Below are 23,432 nucleotides of genomic sequence, written 5' to 3'. Positions count from 1 at the left end.
TTTCTAAATCCAATCTTTACTGGTTACTACAAACATCATCTCAAGCAGTTGCCATTCAACTACCTGCAAGAATTTATTGCTGTCAGATGTTTCTTACATACATTCAATCAACTTGACCATTACAAAATATCACAATGGTATAATGTTTATATCAAAACGTTACAAAAATATACGTTGAGAGCATTTGATAATGCTATCAGGTCTTTCTATTGACGTGAAAAGGGACCAAGAGAATTTTGAATAACCAAGATTGTGATGTATCATGTCACAATTGATTCAAGAAAAAGAGTGGAGATCATTGCCATCAACTTATCCCTGATTGGGGGACTTAATCATAAGTGTACATCTATGATTACGAGACATCTAACTATTATCGTTGCCGAGGTCTGTGGTATTTCCAAGGATCATCATTTATCACAGACGAAAAATTAAAAGGGGACATCTGCTATCTTATAATTCTGACTTTGCAATCTGTGTTTCATCACTCTGTATATCTGAATAACAAGGTGGCGCCTCGTTGCTCTCAAATCCAGAGTTACTATGCCCGTTCTCAGGTGTGTACAAAGACTTAAAAGAAATCCCCCCGATTGGTTCTGAGAGATACTTATTCTCTCGAAACTTATCGGATTTTATCGGAACTATGACGGGTTTGTCGACATCTACTGAAAACTCCACATCCTGTTCTGGTTTAATGTCCTGAAATAAATAAATTTACCTATTGATATATCATTTTCAAACACTGCATGATTTGTGGATTATGAATTAAGATGGAATGTGTTATGTTTAGTGTTGGTCATAATCTGTCATGAGAATTTTAGTACATTGACGATTCATTCAGAAAACCTTGACCCTGTGCACATCAATGGGTGTGTCATACTACTCTCCCATCACGGTAAATTTACATTCAGGGCAATATCAGTGTGGGGTCTTGGTTTTATGGTTCCAACAGACAGAACCCCATTATACTATATACATGTAATGTTATTAATAAAAACTTTCCGTCGACGTTTTCAACTTGTGCATAGTTTAATAACTTTTAATGTCAATATTGGAGATGGTTAATATCCTTAACTTCATTAACTAAGTTTGACCGGTCCACAGGGGATGCTTCCTCCTCTTAGACACCCCCGGTATGTCCGGAAGTTCCTGCTTGCAAAACTCGTTATTTCGTATTTGTAGTTTGATTGCTATTCGTTATCATCACCTTTCATTAGACAATAAATAATGGTATTTTTGTAAACGACAATGCTTTTGTTTTTATTACAAAATTACCATCTTAACATTTACATGTAGTCATCGATACTCCATATCGTATCGTTAGATAAATAACAATAATATTTATTTAATTGCTTCCAAGATAATTTAAAACACCAATACTGTTATGCGGTCAATGCAATGTTTATCGATAGAAAAAAAATATTCTTCACATTATGAACGAGTTGAAGTATTTTTTATAAAAGTATGGGGATTTTGATCATAACGGAAATTGCGTAAGTTTCGTGGAGTACGATACAGACAGGAAACACTTGTTTGCTCTGTCTCAAATAGATGAGGGGTGATAGCGCAATACGCTCTCATTGGTAACTAGGAGTTTTAAACATAAAATACTTCTAGCTACTTATATGTATGTGTCTATTGTTTTGTGTGTATGCTTATTGGTAACGTCCCATCCGAGAATTTTTCAGTAATTTCCATCTTTAAGTGAAGTGCCAAACATCCAAACTTCTGCCAAAGTTCGTTTGCTCACAAACCAAACTCTTCAAGTTAGGCATTATGGGATAGCGATTTCTTAGGCCGCGTATACTTTTATATTAAAACTCTTAATGTCAATATTTCAAAACTTTAACTACGAACTACTTCTTTAGTGTTATTTGCCTGCGTGATAATTGCGGAATCACAATATACAGTTCTGTATATTGTACTGCGTCATATAGGAGAGGTCTATCCGTAGGCGACGAAATGAGGCATCGACGGCGACTTTGGCAGACATCTTAATTTACGTATGATACGCATCATGACGTCATCTACAGTAATGAGATGCTGGTCTGTGTGCTCATATCCGAAAGATCAATGACGTTTGACTACTCACGTTGGATGTTTATTGTTATAATGCTTTATTACGTTTGTTTGCTTCGTGACAGAATCGGGATCGATAAGTTAAAAATGGACCACCAATAGCGAAGCCAGTATTTGAACTAATGTTTCTTTTTGTAAGGCTCTAATGTAAGACAAACAATACTTCTCAAGGTTACGCATCGTTTTACAAACCTCTGGATCCTCAAATTCTATATAACACCGCAAACACCGCCTGAACTGTCCCGGTAGGCAGCAGAAGATCCGGTCAAACAGAGGAATCAAATACTTGCTATCCACCTCATCCTTGGGGGTCAGACCTAAATACATCTTGATATAGTAACACATCAAATCGCACGAAATAACTTATGTTAATTTTACCTTTCATAGACAATCGTCTTGCATTGATTAACAAACATTCCTGAAGATATTTTCACTCTATAAAGTCACTATTAATTCTTTTTATTTCATATAGATTATATACTAGGGGTTCGTCTTTGCCCAATTTTATTTTGTTTACAGGAGTTCGTTATGTTCACCTTTCATTACTGTTGTGCTCATTGTCAATATCGATAATTGCAAGTGAATCAATATTTCAGACCACCATGGTTAATTAAGATCACATAAGTATATGATTAACTAAGATCATTGGAGAACATACATGCAGTTAACTTGCATTACAAGAGAACATGGTAAACTGAAGATGACATTACTGGTATAGATAACTACAGTTAGTGAAGTACATGACATATATAACTATAGTTAGTGAAGTACGTGACATAGCTATAGTTAGTGAAGTACGTGACATACATAACTATAGTTAGTGAAGTACGTGACATACATAACTATAGTTAGTGAAGTACATGACAGACATTACTATAGTTAGTGAAGTACATGACATAACTGTAGTTAGTGAAGTACGTGACATAACTATAGTTAGTGAAGTACGTGACAGACATAACTATAGTTAGTGAAGTACGTGACATAACTATAGTTAGTGAAGTACGTGACATACATAACTATAGTTAGTGAAGTACGTGACATACATAACTATAGTTAGTGAAGTACGTGACATAACTATAGTTAGTGAAGTACGTGACATAACTATAGTTAGTGAAGTACGTGACAGACATAACTATAGTTAGTGAAGTACGTGACATAACTATAGTTAGTGAAGTACGTGACATAACTATAGTTAGTGAAGTACGTGACATACATAACTATATTTAGTGAAGTACGTGACATAACTAAAGTTAGTGAAGTATGTGACAGACATAACTATAGTTAGTAAAGTACGTAACATAACTATAGTTAGTGAAGTACGTGACATAGCTATAGTTAGTGAAGTACGTGACATAACTATAGTTAGTGAAGTACGTGACATACATAACTATTGTTAGTGAAGTATGTGACATAACTATAGTTAGTGAAGTACGTGACATAACTATAGTTAGTGAAGTACGTGACATACATAACTATAGTTAGTGAAGTACGTGACATAACTGTAGTTAGTGAAGTACGTGACATTACTGTAGTTAGTGAAGTACATGACATAACTATAGTTAGTGAAGTACGTGACATAACTATAGTTAGTGAAGTCATGACATAACTATAGTTAGTGAAGTACGTGACATAACTATAGTTAGTGAAGTACGTGACATATATAACTTTAAATTAGTGAAGTACGTAATATAGCATACATACATGGTACACTGAGAATAATGGAGTTTAAGTGACTAAGATTACGGGAATATATGTCCGATTCAGAATTCTGGAGAGAAGATTGTTTACTGGAATATGTGGGTTACTGATATTACTTGATATTTATGGTTAATATTCCTGGGACATGTGGTTAATTGATATGTAATCAGTATTCCTGGGGTATATGGTTGATTAATATTCCTGGGGTACATGGTTAATCAATATTCCTGGGGTATATGGTTAATTAATATTCTTGATGTATACGGTTAATCAATATTCCTGGGTTATATGGTCTATCAATATTCCTGATGTATGTAGTTAATTAATGTTCCTGATATATATAGTTAATTACTATCCTGGGGTACATGGTTAATTTATATCCCTATGTTATATGGTTAATTAATATTCCTGATGTATATAGTTAATCAATAATCCTGGGTTATATAGTTAATTAATATTCCTGATGTATATAGTTAATTAATATTCCTGGAGTATATGGTTGATCCTAGGATATACGGGTAACTGACGATAACAGAGTACCGGTTTGACTGGCATAATTTGAGTACATGGTTAATTGACATTACTGAAGAAAACAATTATTTGACATTTTAGAATTATATGGTAAAAGGAGATTACAAGAGAGAGCATTGTTGAATTAGATTAATGGAGTACAGACCTGTGACTAGACTGACAAGCAAACCAACAACTACCACAGTCGCCATGCCTATGGATGGATACCACAAGTAGGATATCGTGTATAGGACGTCAAGGCCCTCTCTGTAAGAACCCGGATATAAAACAGAAATTAGAATATATAACATCATTGAAAGTACCCGGATATAAACAACGATTAGAATACATGATGTTAAGATCTTCACTGTAAGTAACCCGATATAAAACAGCGAATACATGGCATCACAATCCCAACTTTAAGTACCCGGTACCTGGATATTAAACAACAATTACGGTACATGACATCACGACCCAAACTTTAGAGCAATATTAGCTGCTGTTTTGTTTATCAAAACTTTTGTTATAAAATTGTGATTTACTAATTCAATGACTGAGAGAATAATGTTTATAAATTGACTTCATTGATATTTGCGTTAGATACCTATCGATAAGCTCTGGAGGAAGCAGAATTACATTATTGTCTTCCCATACAAAAATTATTTCTCTATAATTCTTTATATTCAATAGAACCTATATCTTTATTTTGATAAATCTTAGTTTTAAGTTTATTACTGATAATGATGGTGATTAAAGTGACATACAAAACTATCATAATAACACATTTTTACAACAAAATATTTTTTTGTTTAGAATTAGGGTTGGATAATAAAACAACAATTAAATCACGTAACTTCAACATCCTAACTGAAAATAACTACTGATATATTATATCATGACGTGTTATTCATTGCATTATATGATAATGTGTTGTAAATGTATACATACATTGCATTATATGATAATGTGTTGTAATGTGTTGTAAATTTATACATACATTGCATTATATGATAATGTGTTGTAATGTGTTGTAAATTTATACATACATTGCATTATATGATAATGTGTTGTAATGTGTTGTAAATTTATACATACATTGCATTATATGATAATGTGTTGTAAATTTATACATACATTGCATTATATGATAATGTGTTGTAATGTGTTGTAAATTTATACATACATTGCATTATATGATAATGTGTTGTAATGTGTTGTAAATTTATACATACATTGCATTATATGATAATATGTTGTAATGTGTTGTAAATTTATACATACATTGCATTATATGATAATGTGTTGTAATGTGTTGTAAATTTATACATACCTTGCATTATATGATAATGTGTTGTAATGTTAAATTTATACATACATTGCATTATATGATAATGTGTTGTAATGTGTTGTAAATTTATACATACATTGCATTATATGATAATGTGTTGTAATGTGTTGTAAATTTATACATACATTGCATTATATGATAATGTGTTGTAATGTGTTGTAAATTTATACATACATTGCATTATATGATAATGTGTTGTAATGTGTTGTAAATTTATACATACATTGCATTATATGATAATGTGTTGTAAATTTATACATACATTGCATTATATGATAATGTGTTGTAATGTGTTGTAAATTTATACATACATTGCATTATATGATAATGTGCTGTAATGTGTTGTAAATTTATACATACATTGCATTATATGATAATGTGTTGTAATGTGTTGTAAATTTATACATACATTGCATTATATGATAATGTGTTGTAATGTGTTGTAAATTTATACATACATTGCATTATATGATAATGTGTTGTAATGTGTTGTAAATTTATACATACATTGCATTATATGATAATGTGTTGTAATGTGTTGTAAATTTATACATACATTGCATTATATGATGATGTGTTGTAATGTTAAATTTATACATACATTGCATTATATGATAATGTGTTGTAAATTTATACATACATTGCATTATATGATAATGTGTTGTAATGTGTTGTAAATTTATACATACATTGCATTATATGATAATGTGTTGTAATGTGTTGTAAATTTATACATACATTGCATTATATGATAATGTGTTGTAATGTGTTGTAAATTTATACATACATTGCATTATATGATAATGTGTTGTAAATTTATACATACATTGCATTATATGATAATGTGTTGTAATGTGTTGTAAATTTATACATACATTGCATTATATGATAATGTGTTGTAATGTGTTGTAAATTTATACATACATTGCATTATATGATAATGTGTTGTAATGTGTTGTAAATTTATACATACATTGCATTATATGATAATGTGTTGTAATGTGTTGTAAATTTATACATACATTGCATTATATGATGATGTGTTGTAATGTAAATTTATACATACATTGCATTATATGATAATGTGTTGTAAATTTATACATACATTGCATTATATGATAATGTGTTGTAAATTTATACATACATTGCATTATATGATAATGTGTTGTAATGTGTTGTAAATTTATACATACATTGCATTATATGATAATGTGTTGTAATGTGTTGTAAATTTATACATACATTGCATTATATGATAATGTGTTGTAATGTGTTGTAAATTTATACATACATTGCATTATATGATAATGTGTTGTAATGTGTTGTAAATTTATACATACATTGCATTATATGATGATGTGTTGTAATGTTAAATTTATACATACATTGCATTATATGATAATGTGTTGTAAATTTATACATACATTGCATTATATGATAATGTGTTGTAATGTGTTGTAAATTTATACATACATTGCATTATATGATAATGTGTTGTAATGTGTTGTAAATTTATACATACATTGCATTATATGATAATGTGTTGTAATGTGTTGTAAATTTATACATACATTGCATTATATGATAATGTGTTGTAAATTTATACATACATTGCATTATATGATAATGTGTTGTAATGTGTTGTAAATTTATACATACATTGCATTATATGATAATGTGTTGTAATATGTTGTAAATTTATACATACATTGCATTATATGATAATGTGTTGTAATGTGTTGTAAATTTATACATACATTGCATTATATGATAATGTGTTGTAATGTGTTGTAAATTTATACATATATTGCATTATATGATAATGTGTTGTAATGTGTTGTAAATTTATACATACATTGCATTATATGATAATGTGTTGTAAATTTATACATACATTGCATTATATGATAATGTGTTGTAATGTGTTGTAAATTTATACATACATTGCATTATATGATAATGTATTGTAATGTGTTGTAAATTTATACATACATTGGATTATATGATAATGTGTTGTAATGTTAAATTTATACATACATTGTATTATATGATAATGTGTTGTAATGTGTTGTAAATTTATACATACATTACATTATATGATAATGTGTTGTAATGTGTTGTAAATTTATACATACATTGCATTATATGATAATGTGTTGTAATGTGTTGTAAATTTATACATACATTGCATTATATGATAATGTGTTGTAATGTTAAATTTATACATACATTGCATTATATGATAATGTGTTGTAATGTGTTGTAAATTTATATATACATTGCATTATATGATGATGTGTTGTAATGTTAAATTTATACATACATTGCATTATATGATAATGTGTTGTAATGTGTTGTAAATTTATACATACATTGCATTATATGATAATGTGTTGTAATGTGTTGTAAATTTATACATACATTGCATTATATGATAATGTGTTGTAATGTGTTGTAAATTTATACATACATTGCATTATATGATAATGTGTTGTAATGTGTTGTAAATTTATACATACATTGTATTATATGATAATGTATTGTAATGTGTTGTAAATTTATACATACATTGTATTATATGATAATGTGTTGTAATGTTAAATTTATACATACATTGTATTATATGATCATGTGTTGTAAATTTATACATACATTGCATTATATGATAATGTGTTGTAATGTGTTGTAAATTTATACATACATTGCATTATATGATAATGTGTTGTAATGTGTTGTAAATTTATACATACATTGCATTATATGATAATGTGTTGTAATGTGTTGTAAATTTATACATACATTGTATTATATGATAAAGTGTTGTAAATTTATACATACATTGCATTATATGATAATGTGTTGTAATGTGTTGTAAATTTATACATACATTGCATTATATGATAATGTGTTGTAATGTGTTGTAAATTTATACATACATTGCATTATATGATAATGTGTTGTAATGTTAAATTTATACATACATTGCATTATATGATAATGTGTTGTAATGTGTTGTAAATTTATACATACATTGCATTATATGATAATGTGTTGTAATGTGTTGTAAATTTATACATACATTGCATTATATGATAATGTGTTGTAATGTGTTGTAAATTTATACATACATTGGAGGTACAGGTGTTGTTGTAGTCGTCATATTTACAAACAGAGTGGAGTTATCGGCCATTGTACAGTTTTCTGTCGGAAACGGAAGTGAATTAGGCGCCCCAACTACACTGTAGGCACCAATACTGATCCAGAACGGAAGAGCCAAACCGAAAACACTTCCGACTACAGCTCCCTGTAAAAGAGAGAAGTGAAATTATAGATTTATATTGTGTATATGATTGTAAGTTATTCATGAACTTATGTTATAGTTTTGGGTTTTGGTTTATCTATCGTTTGATGTCCCATCCATATCGTGACATCCCGAGCTGTTGGTGGATTTCAGAGCCTTATCAGCGAGGGTTCTCTATCTCTTAAAATCATATCTAAAATTTCATTTCAATTGTCGAAGGCTTGGTGATAGAAGGGTAGGTAGGTAGGTAGGTAGGTAGATAGGTAGGTAAGATAAATAGATAGATAGATAGATAGATAGATAGATAGATAGATAGATAGATAGATAAATAGATAGATAGGATAGATAGATAGATAGGATAGATAGATAAATTAGTACTGAGTACGGTGTGAAACGATAGAATTATTAGATATGGTGAGGTGTAATAAAGTTATTGCTGTGCACATCCCGGCCATAGCCTTTTAAAAATAATAATAAATGGCATCAGTGTGTGCACTTTAACAAGTATTAGATTTGATATCTGTGATTCATTACTTGTACAAGATAAACTGATGATAACTTCAAGGAAATAAGAGTTATTATGCAAAACATTCCGCTTCTTCTCGTACTAATATCATTTCAAATACAACTTAGTGCATAACTTTCCACCGAACCTGTTTTATTTGTTTTCATCAATCGAAAACGATGGATGTCCTCAAATGTTGATGTCACAGTAAAACTTAGGCCAAATGTTGATGTCACAGTAAAACAGGCCAAATGTTGATGTCACAGTAAAACTTAGGCCAAATGTTGATGTCACAGTAAAACTTAGGCCAAATGTTGATGTCACAGTAAAACTTAGGCCAAATGTTGATGTCACAGTAAAACTTAGGCCAAATCTGATGTCACAGTAAAACTTAGGTCAAATGTTGATGTCACAGTAAAACTTAGACCAACGTGCAGTCTTAATTGACGTGTGATGATAGAATTTAACTGAGACATTTATATGTAATAGAATTATACTGACTATCCAGTTAGCCCACGGAAAGAAAGCTCCAAGTGCGAATATCCCGAGGAGTGGACCAGAGGCGGCACCAGTGAAGCTAAGGGAAGCCTGGAAAGAATATTGTACATCTTAATGAATATACATGTTGCCAGCAAACTAACAACGGGGCGACTAAATCTAATTCCCACAGCTATTTGACATTATTCAAGTATTGCCTGCATTTGGTTTTATGACTCTCACATGATTTCGTGCTCAAAAGCATGCTCTGCTTATGTTCAGTTTTTGAATTAAGACAGGGTGTTACCAAATAAGTTGACATGATATAGGTTGCAGCAGTTTCGTTTAAAGTAAGAATTTCGCAAATTCTATGGTTGTTATAATTATCTAATTTGCAATGAAACATGCCATTAGATTGAACGTTGTCTGACGTGTTTCATACCAACTGTTAGGCCGCCCGTTACATACTGATTATGACTAAATCAGTCAGTTTAGCTGATCAAGATGATGTGACCGGTCAAAAGGGGGTGTTTTCCCTATGCACCTGATCCTACCTATGGTTTGTCCAGGAGTCCGTCTCTGCCTTTCATTTTGTATTCATAACAGGTTTTGTGAAATTCATCCCTGTTCATCATTTTTACTTGTATCACACACCAAATAAAATATATATATGTATAATAACTACATCCGTAATGATGTTTGAAATTTCAATTCAGAATAGTGCAATCCTCATTGAAATACTATGCACTGGGGAAAAGGTCTTGTCTTATTTTCGCCCATTTTACAAATTGATAGGCGATTTTAAAATAAATTGCTGATTTAAAAGGAACGGCAACCCTAAAGATTTTTACATGATAAATGATACGATTGATCATATGATATACGGCCAGATAAGCTTCAGTACTAATTTGAAAACGTCAAATTACACTAATACAAAGGGGAGATGTGAAAAAAGTTGGGTTTTTTTCGAAATTTCCTACCCAACCAAGTCATTTGAAAAGAAAAGACTACGTAAACTGTGGATCCATCATTTGTGTAATGACAAGTTGAGGTTCGAGACATTTGTATGAAGAAACGTTTACCGTCTGCCTGTTCTGCAACTCGACTGAACGTCTTATGTTCTCAATTTCTTCTTGCGAAAGAACGGTCTCAAATCTATACGGCTCAAAACTTAACTGTTCATGACTTGTCATGTTTACAGTGCTACTGATGAAATGAACCCGAACAGACGGTGTGACGTCATAAATTAAACATCAATGGCTGCTCTCTTAGCGGCGGGCAATTTAAAATACATGATAAATTAATGTTGATTTAATTGTTAAGCAAGAATTTTTTTTTGTTAAAGACTGTCAATTGCGATATCAGTAAGTGGTACTTTATTCATAAAAGCAACAATGTGGTTAGGGCTGCCTTTCCCTTTAACAAACTCTGTAAAATGCAAAAGAATGGGTATTAAGCGAATCTAAATTGAAATTGAAAACATTCGAAATATATAGTGACGGGAATCACACTCAACATGCGTAGGGATAAAATATAAATCCTAGGAGGTGATCTGTATTCAATGTAGATAGAAGTGAATACGTACCTGAAGTACGGTCCCGCCTAAATTCTTAGCCATGAATGCCATCCCGATACCCGCTCCACCATACAGGGCAACTAGAAGTAAGGATTCGAAACTATTGAGTTTATCATGGGCACAAATTGTGTTCCATTATTAGCTGACCTTTTTCTTCATATTGCTATGAGGCATGATTTATTTAAAAGTACCACCTCACAGAACAGCTAGAGAAACTAAAAGTAATGCCTCTAAATTATGTCCTATGCAGATTTTCTACATCTAAGAATAAACACGTGTTATACAAATATATTTCACGAGACAATTTTCCTTGGACCTGTTCTTATTTACCGATCCATCAATTGAAATCAATAATCTGAACATGCACACATCACTCACTGTATACCTAATATTCTGGTGATCCATGTTTTCTGTGTCTCTGTTTTCTCTCCAAGGAAGGGCTCCAAAATATCTTTCCACGTGACCGCCGAGAGAGCATTCAAACAGGAAGACATCGTGCTGATACCAAATCAATGCATGTGTTTAGAGTTTTAAAGCATTCCATCTAAGGGTCATTGTGTTCAGAACAAAATCAATGGATTCATTTAGAGTTTCAACGAATTCCGGTAAAGCATGAAGAATCCAGGCAACCCCAGTTGTGATATTGATCTAGTTGGTTTTTTTTTTTCATCTTTTAATTCAAAATATGTATTTAAATTATCAATGATTATATGTCTGTTTTCTTCCTCGTCTTGAAAAGGAATACGGGACTTCTGAGATACGGATCCACTCGACTTTTATCGCGCGTTGAACGTCATTTGTAGGGCATGTCACTTCCGGATTGCAATAACAACTAAGTAAACAAACATGGAATTCTTCAATTGCTATCAAATTCCTGCATTTAAATGCCATCTTTGAAAGAATTGGAATTACTATAACCATTTTATAGGAAAATGCATTTGATTAAAATATGCGAGTTGCCGAGTTAAATAAATCTAGGGAATATTTTGATAATATCGGTAAAACCTCACGCCTTGCATCCAATGATACGTGTCTAAATGCACCTTTTCCCCTCCATCTAATTTACACCCAGGTACTAAGCACCAACAGTGACTCGGATCGTCATCGTGGGACTGTGCATAGCTCTTTACGAACCGTCTGCTAGCTAAATACAATTTGTATCGATGTCAACTTTGCCCTACAATTGGTTATTATCACGTGACCGTGGTGTGTAAACGTCAAATATAATCGGTCGTTCCGGCACATCCCGAAAGTTCCGTATTAATTGTCTATAAAAATGACGTTTTTGTGTCTAAAAAATAAGATGCTGGTGAAAAAGTGAAGATAACGAATAATAATCAATTTGATGAAAGATGAAGATAACGAACAGTGATCAATATCATAACTCCTATAAGCAATACAAAATAGATAGTTTGGCAAATACGGACGCCTGGACAGCCCAGAGGTGGGATCAGGTGCCTAGAAGGAGGAAGCATCCCCTGTCGAGCGGTCACACCCGCCTGACCCCTATATCCTGATCAGGTAAATGGAGATATCCGTAGTCAAAATCAGTGTGACAAATGATAAATCACATAGCGATCTCAAATTAAGAAATTAAGAATAGGGCAAACACGGGGCCTGACCACATAATATAAAGTAAAGTAGGAAACTACATCCTAGATTTCTATATGGACAAAATTGAAAATCACCTCACTCAATCCCAAGTTAAAACATTTGTTTTAAGACACATAAAGTAATTCCTATGAATGTCAATCCTAAATTTTATGTTGAACTGCTTGGTTCGTGTTTTACAGAGTAACAGCTCACATGCTTAATCACAACCAAAGAAATATTGTCCAGACACCACATGTTACTTAACGTGAGCAGGGGTCCTGATTTTTTATCATTTTAATCTTCTTCTAGAAGCAAAGTTTTACCAGTTGAGACAAAATGACGCTGATATTTCACCTTTTGAACTCGAAAACAATTAACGAGTCACCATGGGAAATCTTGATATGAAGTTCCATTTAAGATACCTTTCAAAAACCGTTTTATATAATATTTTACTTAGTGACCTTGACTATGAAGGTTTTATGACCTTAAAAAGCACTGACCAATCTATAATCAATGCAAAAACTTCATACAAAGTCTCAACAGAATCTGATCCCAGAAATGGTGCAAAAGAAATGCATACACCCCCTCATTCACCAATTCAATTGTACGATATTTATTTTTGTTCCACGAAAGCAAGCATATTCATTTCTAGTGCAGAGCAACAAATGATTGAAGAACGATAGGAATTGATCATGATGTAATGGAGAAGTTTAGAATAATGTCAACATGAAACTTTGCTATCCGTAGGACTAGATAAGGTGATATATACAGACCTGAGAGCACCGCTGAACAGACAGGCCACAAACAGACCCGGGATTCCCGGATATCCCAACGTTTCCATCACAAAGAATGGAATGATCTGTAAATACAATGTCAATCAAGTAATAAACCCAACAAAGCCATATTTAGTCAGTAAAATATACTGTAGAATAGAGAAAAAATATTCATTATTAATTTAGATTGTTAGAGTTAAAACATAAATTTCGCCTTTGAAATTTCATGAAGTTTTGAACAGCAGCTTTACACTGGCATACTTTAAGAAGCAGTTTGTAATATTCGATTCGAAGAGAAGGAATATTTAGCTGACATTTCATATCACCTGGTTTGAAGTGCTGACATTTTTGCTATTTCTCGCTCTGAATTTCTGACATATTTGATGTTACCTAGTTTGGATTAATGCCATATCTAATGTTACCTGGATTAAATTGCTGACATATTGTATTATATGCTACCGGGTTTGATGACATGTATTGTATTACCTGGTTAGAATTGTTGACATATTTCATATTACCTGGTTAGAATTGCTGACATATTCTATATTATCTGGCTAGAATTGTTGGCAGATTGTATATTACCTGGTTAGAATTACTGACGTCATCGTTTGTGTAGGGGTCACATCCTTTCTGTACGTAATAAGCGAACACCACGATACCGGCTACACATGTAACACACAACAAGAGGATGACCCCGATTATGTTCAGGAGAACTGCACTGAAGTATATACATAGTATGGTTAATTACAAAGAAATGTTCATTTAACACCCTTTATCATTATATACTTCGTCACAGCTATCGTTGGCATTGTTTTACACATTCTCGTTAATATAGATGAAAGGTGAAGATAACGAACAGTCATCAATCTCATAACTTCTATAAGCAATACAAAGTAGATAGTTGGGCAAACACGGACCCCTGAACACACCAAAGGTGGGATCAGGTACCTAGGAGGAGTAAGCATCCCCTGTCGACCGGTCACATCCGCCGTGAGCCCTATATCCTGATCAGGTCAATGGAGTTATCCGTAGTCAAAATCAGTGTGCCAAGAACAGCCTAACAATCGGTATGAAATATGTCAGACAGCATTTGACCCAATGATAGGTTGTATTGACGAACTAGATTGCTATAACGACCATAAAATTTAACCTCGACAAATGAAACGTAATCAAGATATAGGACTCATGGCGGGTGTGACCGGTCGGCAGGGGATGCTTACTCCTCCTAGGTACCTGATCCCACCTCTGGTATATTCAGGGATCCGTGTTGTCTTAATTTTATATTCCTTATAGGATCTATGAGAGTGATCAATGTTCGTTATCTTCACCTTTGCATGCACCTTCGAGGTGACCATAACGTTTAATTGCTTCAACATACGACCAAAATAATAGAGGGATTTCCAAATTAATACTACATGTTATTCACTTGAAAAAAAAACCAGTTGTCACTTGATTGATCGGATCGGCTTTTTGGAATACTCATTCTCTATCTATATATCTCACTGAACGATAACACTGACAGTACAATATTCCCTTTTCTCTGTAATTCACAGAAATTAAGATTTCGGTTCCCTTGACCATAATAAACCTATTGATTTCGACTTCGTCCTATATGCATACTCTCCGTTTGCTGTTCCGTTTCGTTTTTCGTTCAGTCTTTTAGTAGCACGCACTTGTATATATAGGTGATTTTGAAGAGTGTGTATCTTGTATTACTTACGTTTTGGCTTTTCGTAGAGAGGGAAGGGCACAGTAGCGCTGGACACTGGCCTGATTGACTCCATACGTCGCTGTCCACCCTACCATTCCTCCTACTATTAAGGACCAGAATGAGTGTCGCTGGGTAGGGTCAGGGTTAAAACTGAAAGTAAAAGTTTAGTTAGGTACTCCATTCCTCTGGATGCGAACGTCGATCCCTTTGTTTTAGCGTTCATTAAATTTCAGTCACTGATATTTGGACATCAACTAGTACATTTCTGTAGTAGTAAATTAGGATTAACTATTATATCTACATAGCCATAAGTCAACATCCAATTTTACATTTCTATAGGGAAAAACTTATACAAACTATTGCATTTATATGGTAATAAATATTGCCAAATTAAGAATGAGACTAATATGTTCTTACATTATCTGATTGATTTTCTGACTATAAGTAATATTGAGCTAAGAAGTGAATATTTTACTCAAAAAACTCTATTCTCTTCCACTCATCATTAATTCTCCACACTGTGTCGATACCGCCCACAGATATAGTTCCCTGTCAAAAGATTGATATCAAATTCAGTTATTCTCATATACAGTGTACACATTCGTATTTATACAATAATACTTTAATATTTTCTTTTATACAAACAACTAAGATACAACATAGATTAATTATATCATGATAAGAGAATAATGTCTAATTTCTTCCTTCAGGTCTTTCTCTTCCCTCTAATTTCTCCATTTATATTATATTAACAATTAAGGTACAACCTGAATGACAATTGCCAACAGTCCAGCCACCATTACTATAGACTGAAAGACATCCGTCCACACCACCGCCTTCATTCCACCCTACAACAGAGAGATCACGTGATTCATTTCACCCTACAACAGAGAACACGTGATTCATTTAACCCTACAACAGACAGAGCACGTGATTCATTTAACCCTACAACAGAGAGCACATGATTCATTTAACCCTACAACAGACAGAGCACGTGATTCATTTCACCCTACAACAGAGAGCACGTGATTCATTCCACTCTACAACAGAGGAGCACGTGATTCATTTCACCCCACAACAGAGAACACGTGCTTTATTTTATCCTACAGAAGAACAAACACGTTCCTCATTCAACCCTGTTACAGAATGAACACATGGTTCAATCTAGCCTACCGCAGATCGAATACGTCATTCATTATATTGTAATATATCGCCAACACATGGTTTATTCTACCCTACAACTGATCCAATGCGTGGTTTGTTCTATCGTACTACTGGACAAACACCTGATTTATTCTATCCCAGAAGAAAGCGAACGCCCGGTTCATTGTATCCACAATAGAGCGAATACAGGGTTCTAAAAAGAGGTAAAACATCCCCATAGTAAGAAATTTCGAAGTGAAAGATATTTGAAATGTGAAATAATCTAGGATGTTTACCAAAATTGTTATTTGAATTAAAGAACAGAAAAGAATCTGGATATGTAAAAAGAGACGAACTAATAGTTTTATTTGTTTGATAATTTGTGTGACGTCCCTTCGTTTAAATTCATATCGAGAAGTCACCTGCTGTATATGACGTGCTACAAATTTAGACTTATGTACAGCATCCAGGGCTCTAAATGGTTCTTTATCGCTCCAACGCCTTCCATGAAGGGGTCTAAGTTATTACTTAATTTTGCATCTGAGGTTTGTTGTTGTCAATGTACGATTGGGACTTGAGTCCATGACTCCCCGGTCACAACGCAAACGCCCTAATCACTGAACCACCCCACGCATAGAAATATAAAAGAATATACAACTGTACCAGATAATTTTCATATTGGCGCACTAATTTTGACTATGGATAACTCTCTTTTCCTGATCATGGTAGAGAGCTCACGGCGGGTGTGACCGGTCGATAGGGGATGCTTACTCCTCCTAGACACCTGATCCTACCTCTGGTTTGTCCAGGGGTCCGTGTTTGCCCAACTATCTATTTTGTATTGCATATAAGAGTTATGGGATTGATCACTGTTCGTTATATTCACCTTTCATCAACTTGATTATTATTCGTTATCTTCACTTTTTCACCAGCACCCTATTCTTTAGAAAGAAATTAAAAACGGCATGACCAACTCTCTATTTTGTATTACTTATAGGAGTCATGAGATTGATCACTGTTTGTTATATTCATCTTGATTTTTGCAATTTTTGTATTTACATAACACAATGTTGCGATCAGCATAAAATCCATGAGGACAAATTGATATGAATACTATTGCAGAGAATCGTTTCTTGATAACATGTTCAATATGTCATTCATGTTGAATTGTAATTATTGAAGAGTAACAAACTAGACAAAATTTTTCCATTATCTTGTGCATGTTAAATTGTGATTACTGAAGATGAAAACAAACTAGAACATACATTAAATGTTACTTTTTTGATCGATTGTGACGTTTTTCCATGAACGTCATGAACGTCCCTTTTCGCTTGACGCAACTCATTTATTTATCACAAATGTGTTGAACGTCGACATGAAAGTAGTTACACAATGTGTGAAAAGTCGATATGCATTGCTTTCCATACAGTTGTCCACATTTGCTACACATTTACAAAAAGATATATAAAAGATCAACACAAATTTACTAAACAGTAAAACGTAATCATAGTCAATGAAAAGGTACTTACCAGAAAGTTATTAAATGATAACACAGAAAAACTTAACTAAAAGTCCAAGAGAGAACGTAAAAAAGTGTGTATTTACCAGAAAATTTTAGAAAGTCAGCATACATACTTAACAAAACGTTACAGAATGTGAAGAAATAGGGACTTATTAGAAAGTTATAGAACTTCACAGAGACGTCCTCCTCAAAGAGCTTTAGAGATCCCGCATAGAAGTCCTTACAAGCGTCTACCAGACAAGTCGTTATGGTTGACAAACCTATTTGTGAAAGTTGACAGACTTCTTTTACAAGAAAGTTGTAAAAGGTCAACAAAAGCGTACTTGATATTAAAAAACTTATAAAAAATCCAGAAATACGTACTTCCCAGGAGAGTGTAGTATGTCAACACAGACTTACCAGGAGAGTGTGGTATGACGACACATACTTACTTACCAGGAGAGTGTGGTATGACGACACATACTTACTTACCAGGAGAGTGTAGTATGACAACACAGACTTACTTACCAGGAGAGTGTGGTGTGTCAACACAGACTTACCAGAAGAGTGTAGTATGTCAATACAGACTTACCAGGAGAGTGTAGTATGTCAACAGAGAGTTACTTACCAGGAGAGTGTAGTATGTCAACAGAGAGTTACTTACCAGGAGAGTGTAGTATGTCAACAGAGAGTTACTTACCAGGAGAGTGTAGTATGTCAACAGAGAGTTACTTACCAGGAGAGTGTAGTATGTCAACAGAGAGTTACTTACCAGGAGAGTGTAGTATGTCAACATAGACTTACCAGGAGAGTGTGGTATGTCAACACAGACTTACCAGGAGAGTGTGGTATGATGACACATACTTACTTACCAGGAGAGTGTGGTATGACGACACATACTTACTTACCAGGAGAGTGTAGTATGACAACACAGACTTACTTACCAGGAGGGTGTGGTATGTCAACACAGACTTACTTACCGGGAGAGTGTGGTATGACAACACAGACTTACCAGGAGAGTGTAGTATGTCAACACAGATTTACTAGGAAAGTGTGGTATGACAACACAGACTTACCAGGAGAGTGTAGTATGTCAACACAGACTTATATACCATGATAACGTGGTGTGTCGGCAGGCATACTTACCAGAAACGTGTAGAAGGTCGATACGACCCCCACTGTGATGATCGTGGCCCAGGTCGGGAACCCGGTGACTGTTGAAATAATCATAAAAATCTTCAACATCTTCATAAAACATGAAAGTCAGTCACATTATAGACTAGTCAATTACAATAGAGGTAAGTCATCTATAGTACATGAAAATCAAATAAAGATACACACCAAACATATGTAAGTCTGTTTCTGACGAACATATATGAAGTAAATCACAGTTGTCGAAAGAACTATGCATAAAACTCTTCAACGGGGGAACCCTATAGCTAATAGGCTTGTTCATTTTTCCCAAACCACGAAAATTTCAACCCACGAATTCAATCAATTTTGCTTTCTACTGTGTTTTACAATGACATGGATGTTCATCCAATATACAAAATACAAAATTATTCATATTTTGCTGCAAGGAAATGGGAAAATGTACTTTTAAGGTTACCGGGATGTTTATTCAGAGACTTTGTCAAATAATCCATATTTGATGTACCTCCGCTCAAACATGCATTTTGTACGATATATTTGTTCTAATCTGTCTACTGCGATTCACAAAGTTTAATCAAAACCACATTCTTGTTTTCCATAATTTGATTTATTAATGAACGCTAGGCCACAATTAATTCCTGGTTTTCCCTGAACTCCAGGACACGATAATTTCAGACACGGGAGATGATAAAAACCCACGACACGATAATTTCAGACACGGGAGATGATAAAAACCCACGACACGATAATTTCAGACACGGTAGATGATAAAAACCCACGACACGATAATTTCAGACAAGGGAAGAAACAAGAGCGATAAAAAGCACGGGTTCTTCCACAGACGTGAATTTATTACGAAAACTTGAAAATTGGAATAGTAGACATTACATATATTTATACACAAGTTCGTTTGTTTAACCATCGAAATGTTAACGTTGTACTTCGGTAAAAACAGTCGTAACTTTCCTCGTATCATTATCACATGCTCTTCATCATCTATTCTCCCACTGTACTTATATTTTATCTACTGATTAGTTGATATGTATGGGCTTAAATAATGAAAGGTGAAGATAACGAACAGTGATCAATCTCAAAAAAGGTGAAGATAACGAACAGTGATCAATCTCAAGAAAGGTGAAGATAACTAAAAGTGATCAATCTAAAAAAAGGTGAAGATAGCGAACAGTGATCAATCTCATAACTCCTATAAGCAATACAAAATAGATAGTTGGGCAAACACGGACCCACGTTAAGAATTGAAATTCTTGAAAGAAAAACATATTTAGGTGAAAAGGTTAGAGGAGTTCCAACACTAAATACTACATCATTAAACGATACTCACCGGCCTCCAGTGCAGTCGAAGGGGCGTAGGAAGCCACGCCCATGTAAATCACCTGACAAAAGAACATATGGTTATACTTACATGTGTATTTCATCACATTCAAATGAAAGTTTTCGATTCAGAAACAAATCATTAATTGAATGCTGACTCTTCCGACTATAGTAAAATTTAGCATTTCTGTCCTTAGAACCTATACAGAAAACTGAGCTGAATTTAGATTTGGGCCTTCAGGGGCGAAGGTGACTGTGCAATCCACAGTGTGTCTGTCTGTGTTAAACCAATGAAGATAATTCTTTTTAAAAACTTGAATTCGAAACTCACGTCTCTTTCTATGACTTTCGTCACTTTGGCACATGGTTTATTTTCTTCTGAATTTGAAATTAAATATTGGGTGTGTTTACTATTCTATATATATAATATTGGGTGTGTTTACTATTCTATATATATAATATTGGGTGTGTTTACTATTCTAGTTCGAAACTCGTCACACTGCTAGAGTTACCTGTTGTAGGATCATCATGATCGTCCCCGTCAGTTTCGCCGCCTTGGAGTTGAACCGTAGCTCTAGATACTGAATTCAACACAAATACATAGGCTTACTGGCAGTGCGTCTACATATTAGCAAAAATGTGTCGACAAATTTTGACCCTCATGTATAATAAATGAATACTGTAAATCTAGCTATCTTCAGTTTTGCTTTTTTTCATGATAGGGATTATTCATTATTCATTCGCAGCTGAGAAACTGAACTCAGGGAAAACAAAGAACTGAAATGGTCGTACATAAGCTGAATTTTATCAATCCTTATAGTTCCCCCGTAAAGAATAAATGTACGAGTTGATAACAGACAACCCTAGATATCCCGGATTTTAAAAATTGTGTCATGGTTATTGAGCAAGGACTGAACTATTATTGTAAAACACTTGTCAATTTGTCCTTGACCTACTGCAGATTCCTAATTTTACGCGAGTACTTGATATCGCGAAATGACTCACACACATCAAATCGCGAGAACATTATTTCGCGAGTGTCTGTTGATCAAGAAATTTTAGATGTATCTTTAGCAATATAGAAATGAAAACGAATAATATCATTTCGCAAATGATGCTTTTCGCGAAAATAAATTTTCGCGTATAATTAGGAATTTACAGAAGTCGTGATATTAACATAACCACAACGTTATGGTCCCTGGATTTTGTTACTTTGTTGTATTTAGATAAAAATATACAATGGAATGTAATTGCTAAACGATTTTATAACGTTTCACAATCATTACTGACCTCAAACGAACTGGTCAGCTGAAGAGGGTACAGCAAAGGCACAAACAGCTGCGAAGCAAGGATGACTGCCAAGATTAATCCGAACAGATACATGAAATACTGTGTTCCTTGTGTGTACATCTCCGCGGGAGTTCCGAGAATCAAGATGGCCGACATGAAAGACACCAGGATGGAAATAGCGACGGGTATCAGCTGCATGCTCCGGCCTCCCATTAGGAACTCTGTGGTCGTCTTCTGTCGCCCGCCAATGCAGGCATAGAAAATCCCGATGCCTGCCGAGATGACCAACATTGCCCCGAAGAGCAGCCAGTCCCAAACATCGAATTCTGATTTCGACTGTGTCATTTTGTCCGTTAATCTGTCCTGCTATAATGATTTAGAAAGTGGATAAAACAGTATTGTACAATTTGCTACAATAAAAAAGTGTATGAAATAATTTTGCACTGAATGAACGTTTAGATGTTCTCAGATTCCTGGTCAGGTAAATAATGATCTGCAATTGTTACTTGTAATTAACGAAATTAAGAATCATAAATTAAGTCATATACATGGAACTTTTCTTCCTCAGATTTCTTACATGAATTCTAAAAATAAGAAAATCAATTTGAATTTCATTTTCTTAATTAAAAAAAAAAATCTTACGACTTTACAACAAATTTACTAAATTCCTTTTTTTTTTTTTTTTTTACAAATTACTTTCTGTGATGTGCATTACCTGTATGCTAGTGAACCACAGTCCTCTCTGTTCTCACAACACTGTCTGAATTTTCCTTCCTCAATCTAATTATTTTCCGTAAAATACAACCTACACAATTCTTCTTACATAGCAAACATCATAAATTAATGTCAAACTGACATTCCCGCGGTCTCTGAATAGAACTCTTTCCTACAACAAAGCCTGCATAATTCAAGCGAGCTCAAAAAGACGAATTTATCGAATCCGAATTCGTGGATATGTGCAAGCTTCCGTGCAATATGACCATTTCGTGGGAGGATTTTTAATGAAAACCAGCCTCCAGGTTCTCAGACTGGCAATGCATGCCCCGATTACTTAAGTAAGAGAGTCTTAAATCCACGTGTAATAATCGTAAACACCGGTCCTTCAGGAGATCTTCAGGTGACACAGTTTGATTTACATATACCTGAGCAAAACTTGAAACCTCTCTTTATCAAAATATATACATTTATGACCGTGATACCATGTTACCAAGTTATCTGTCAACAGACCGGCCGTGTGGTCACGTGATCACCGGGGACCCTACACCGCCGGCATTTTCAATATATATCATCTTGTTATTCCTATACATTACAAACAGTACGCACAAAACACCATTCTGTTTAATTCACCAATATTCACCTTTTTCCGTGACGTAAACACATCCTCCGGGCTAATTCACGTGCATCAATTTGAAACGCACCTATAGAGTGCGGTTAACTGTTGATGTA

At 33.8% G+C, this 23,432-nt stretch overlaps 1 protein-coding gene across 4 annotated transcripts; it reads right to left on the bottom strand.

Annotated features, from left to right (window-relative positions):
- Positions 1-23,432, bottom strand: LOC125662523 (sodium-coupled monocarboxylate transporter 1-like). 4 transcript variants are annotated; one of them, XM_056146785.1, is made up of 17 exons: positions 23,344-23,432; positions 21,987-22,352; positions 21,209-21,277; positions 20,707-20,758; positions 19,359-19,426; positions 16,336-16,416; positions 16,044-16,117; positions 15,578-15,718; positions 14,440-14,575; positions 13,858-13,943; positions 11,877-11,989; positions 11,501-11,571; positions 9,940-10,026; positions 8,761-8,936; positions 4,451-4,551; positions 2,269-2,393; positions 1-696 (listed from the first exon to the last, which is right to left on the bottom strand). In XM_056146785.1, the coding sequence occupies exons 2-17, from the start codon at positions 22,329-22,331 to the stop codon at positions 451-453; spliced, it is 1,971 nt and encodes a 656-aa protein (XP_056002760.1). In that variant the 5' UTR covers positions 22,332-22,352; positions 23,344-23,432; the 3' UTR covers positions 1-450. The 4 variants fall into 4 exon arrangements, with proteins under 4 accessions (XP_056002760.1, XP_056002759.1, XP_056002762.1 ...); XM_056146784.1 differs by having other exon boundaries at positions 22,702-23,410; XM_056146787.1 differs by lacking the exon at positions 23,344-23,432 and adding an exon at positions 22,702-23,343 and having other exon boundaries at positions 21,987-22,349.

Source organism: Ostrea edulis, chromosome 8 (assembly GCF_947568905.1).
Source record: "Ostrea edulis chromosome 8, xbOstEdul1.1, whole genome shotgun sequence".
Taxonomy (NCBI): domain Eukaryota; kingdom Metazoa; phylum Mollusca; class Bivalvia; order Ostreida; family Ostreidae; genus Ostrea; species Ostrea edulis.
Note: the sequence above shows the minus strand (reverse complement) of the source record. Positions and strands in the feature narration are given on the sequence as shown.

Excerpts from the sequence above, each read along its gene's own strand:
- LOC125662523 (XM_056146785.1), bottom strand. The coding sequence starts at position 22,331 with ATGACACAGTCGAAATCAGAATTCGATGTTTGGGACTGGCTGCTCTTC. Across the intron at positions 11,990-13,857 it reads CTGTTCAGCGGTGCTCTCAG|CACGATGTCTTCCTGTTTGA; the intron begins GTCTGTATATAT and ends ATTTGGTATCAG. Across the intron at positions 11,572-11,876 it reads ATGGATCACCAGAATATTAG|TTGCCCTGTATGGTGGAGCG; the intron begins GTATACAGTGAG and ends CCTTACTTCTAG.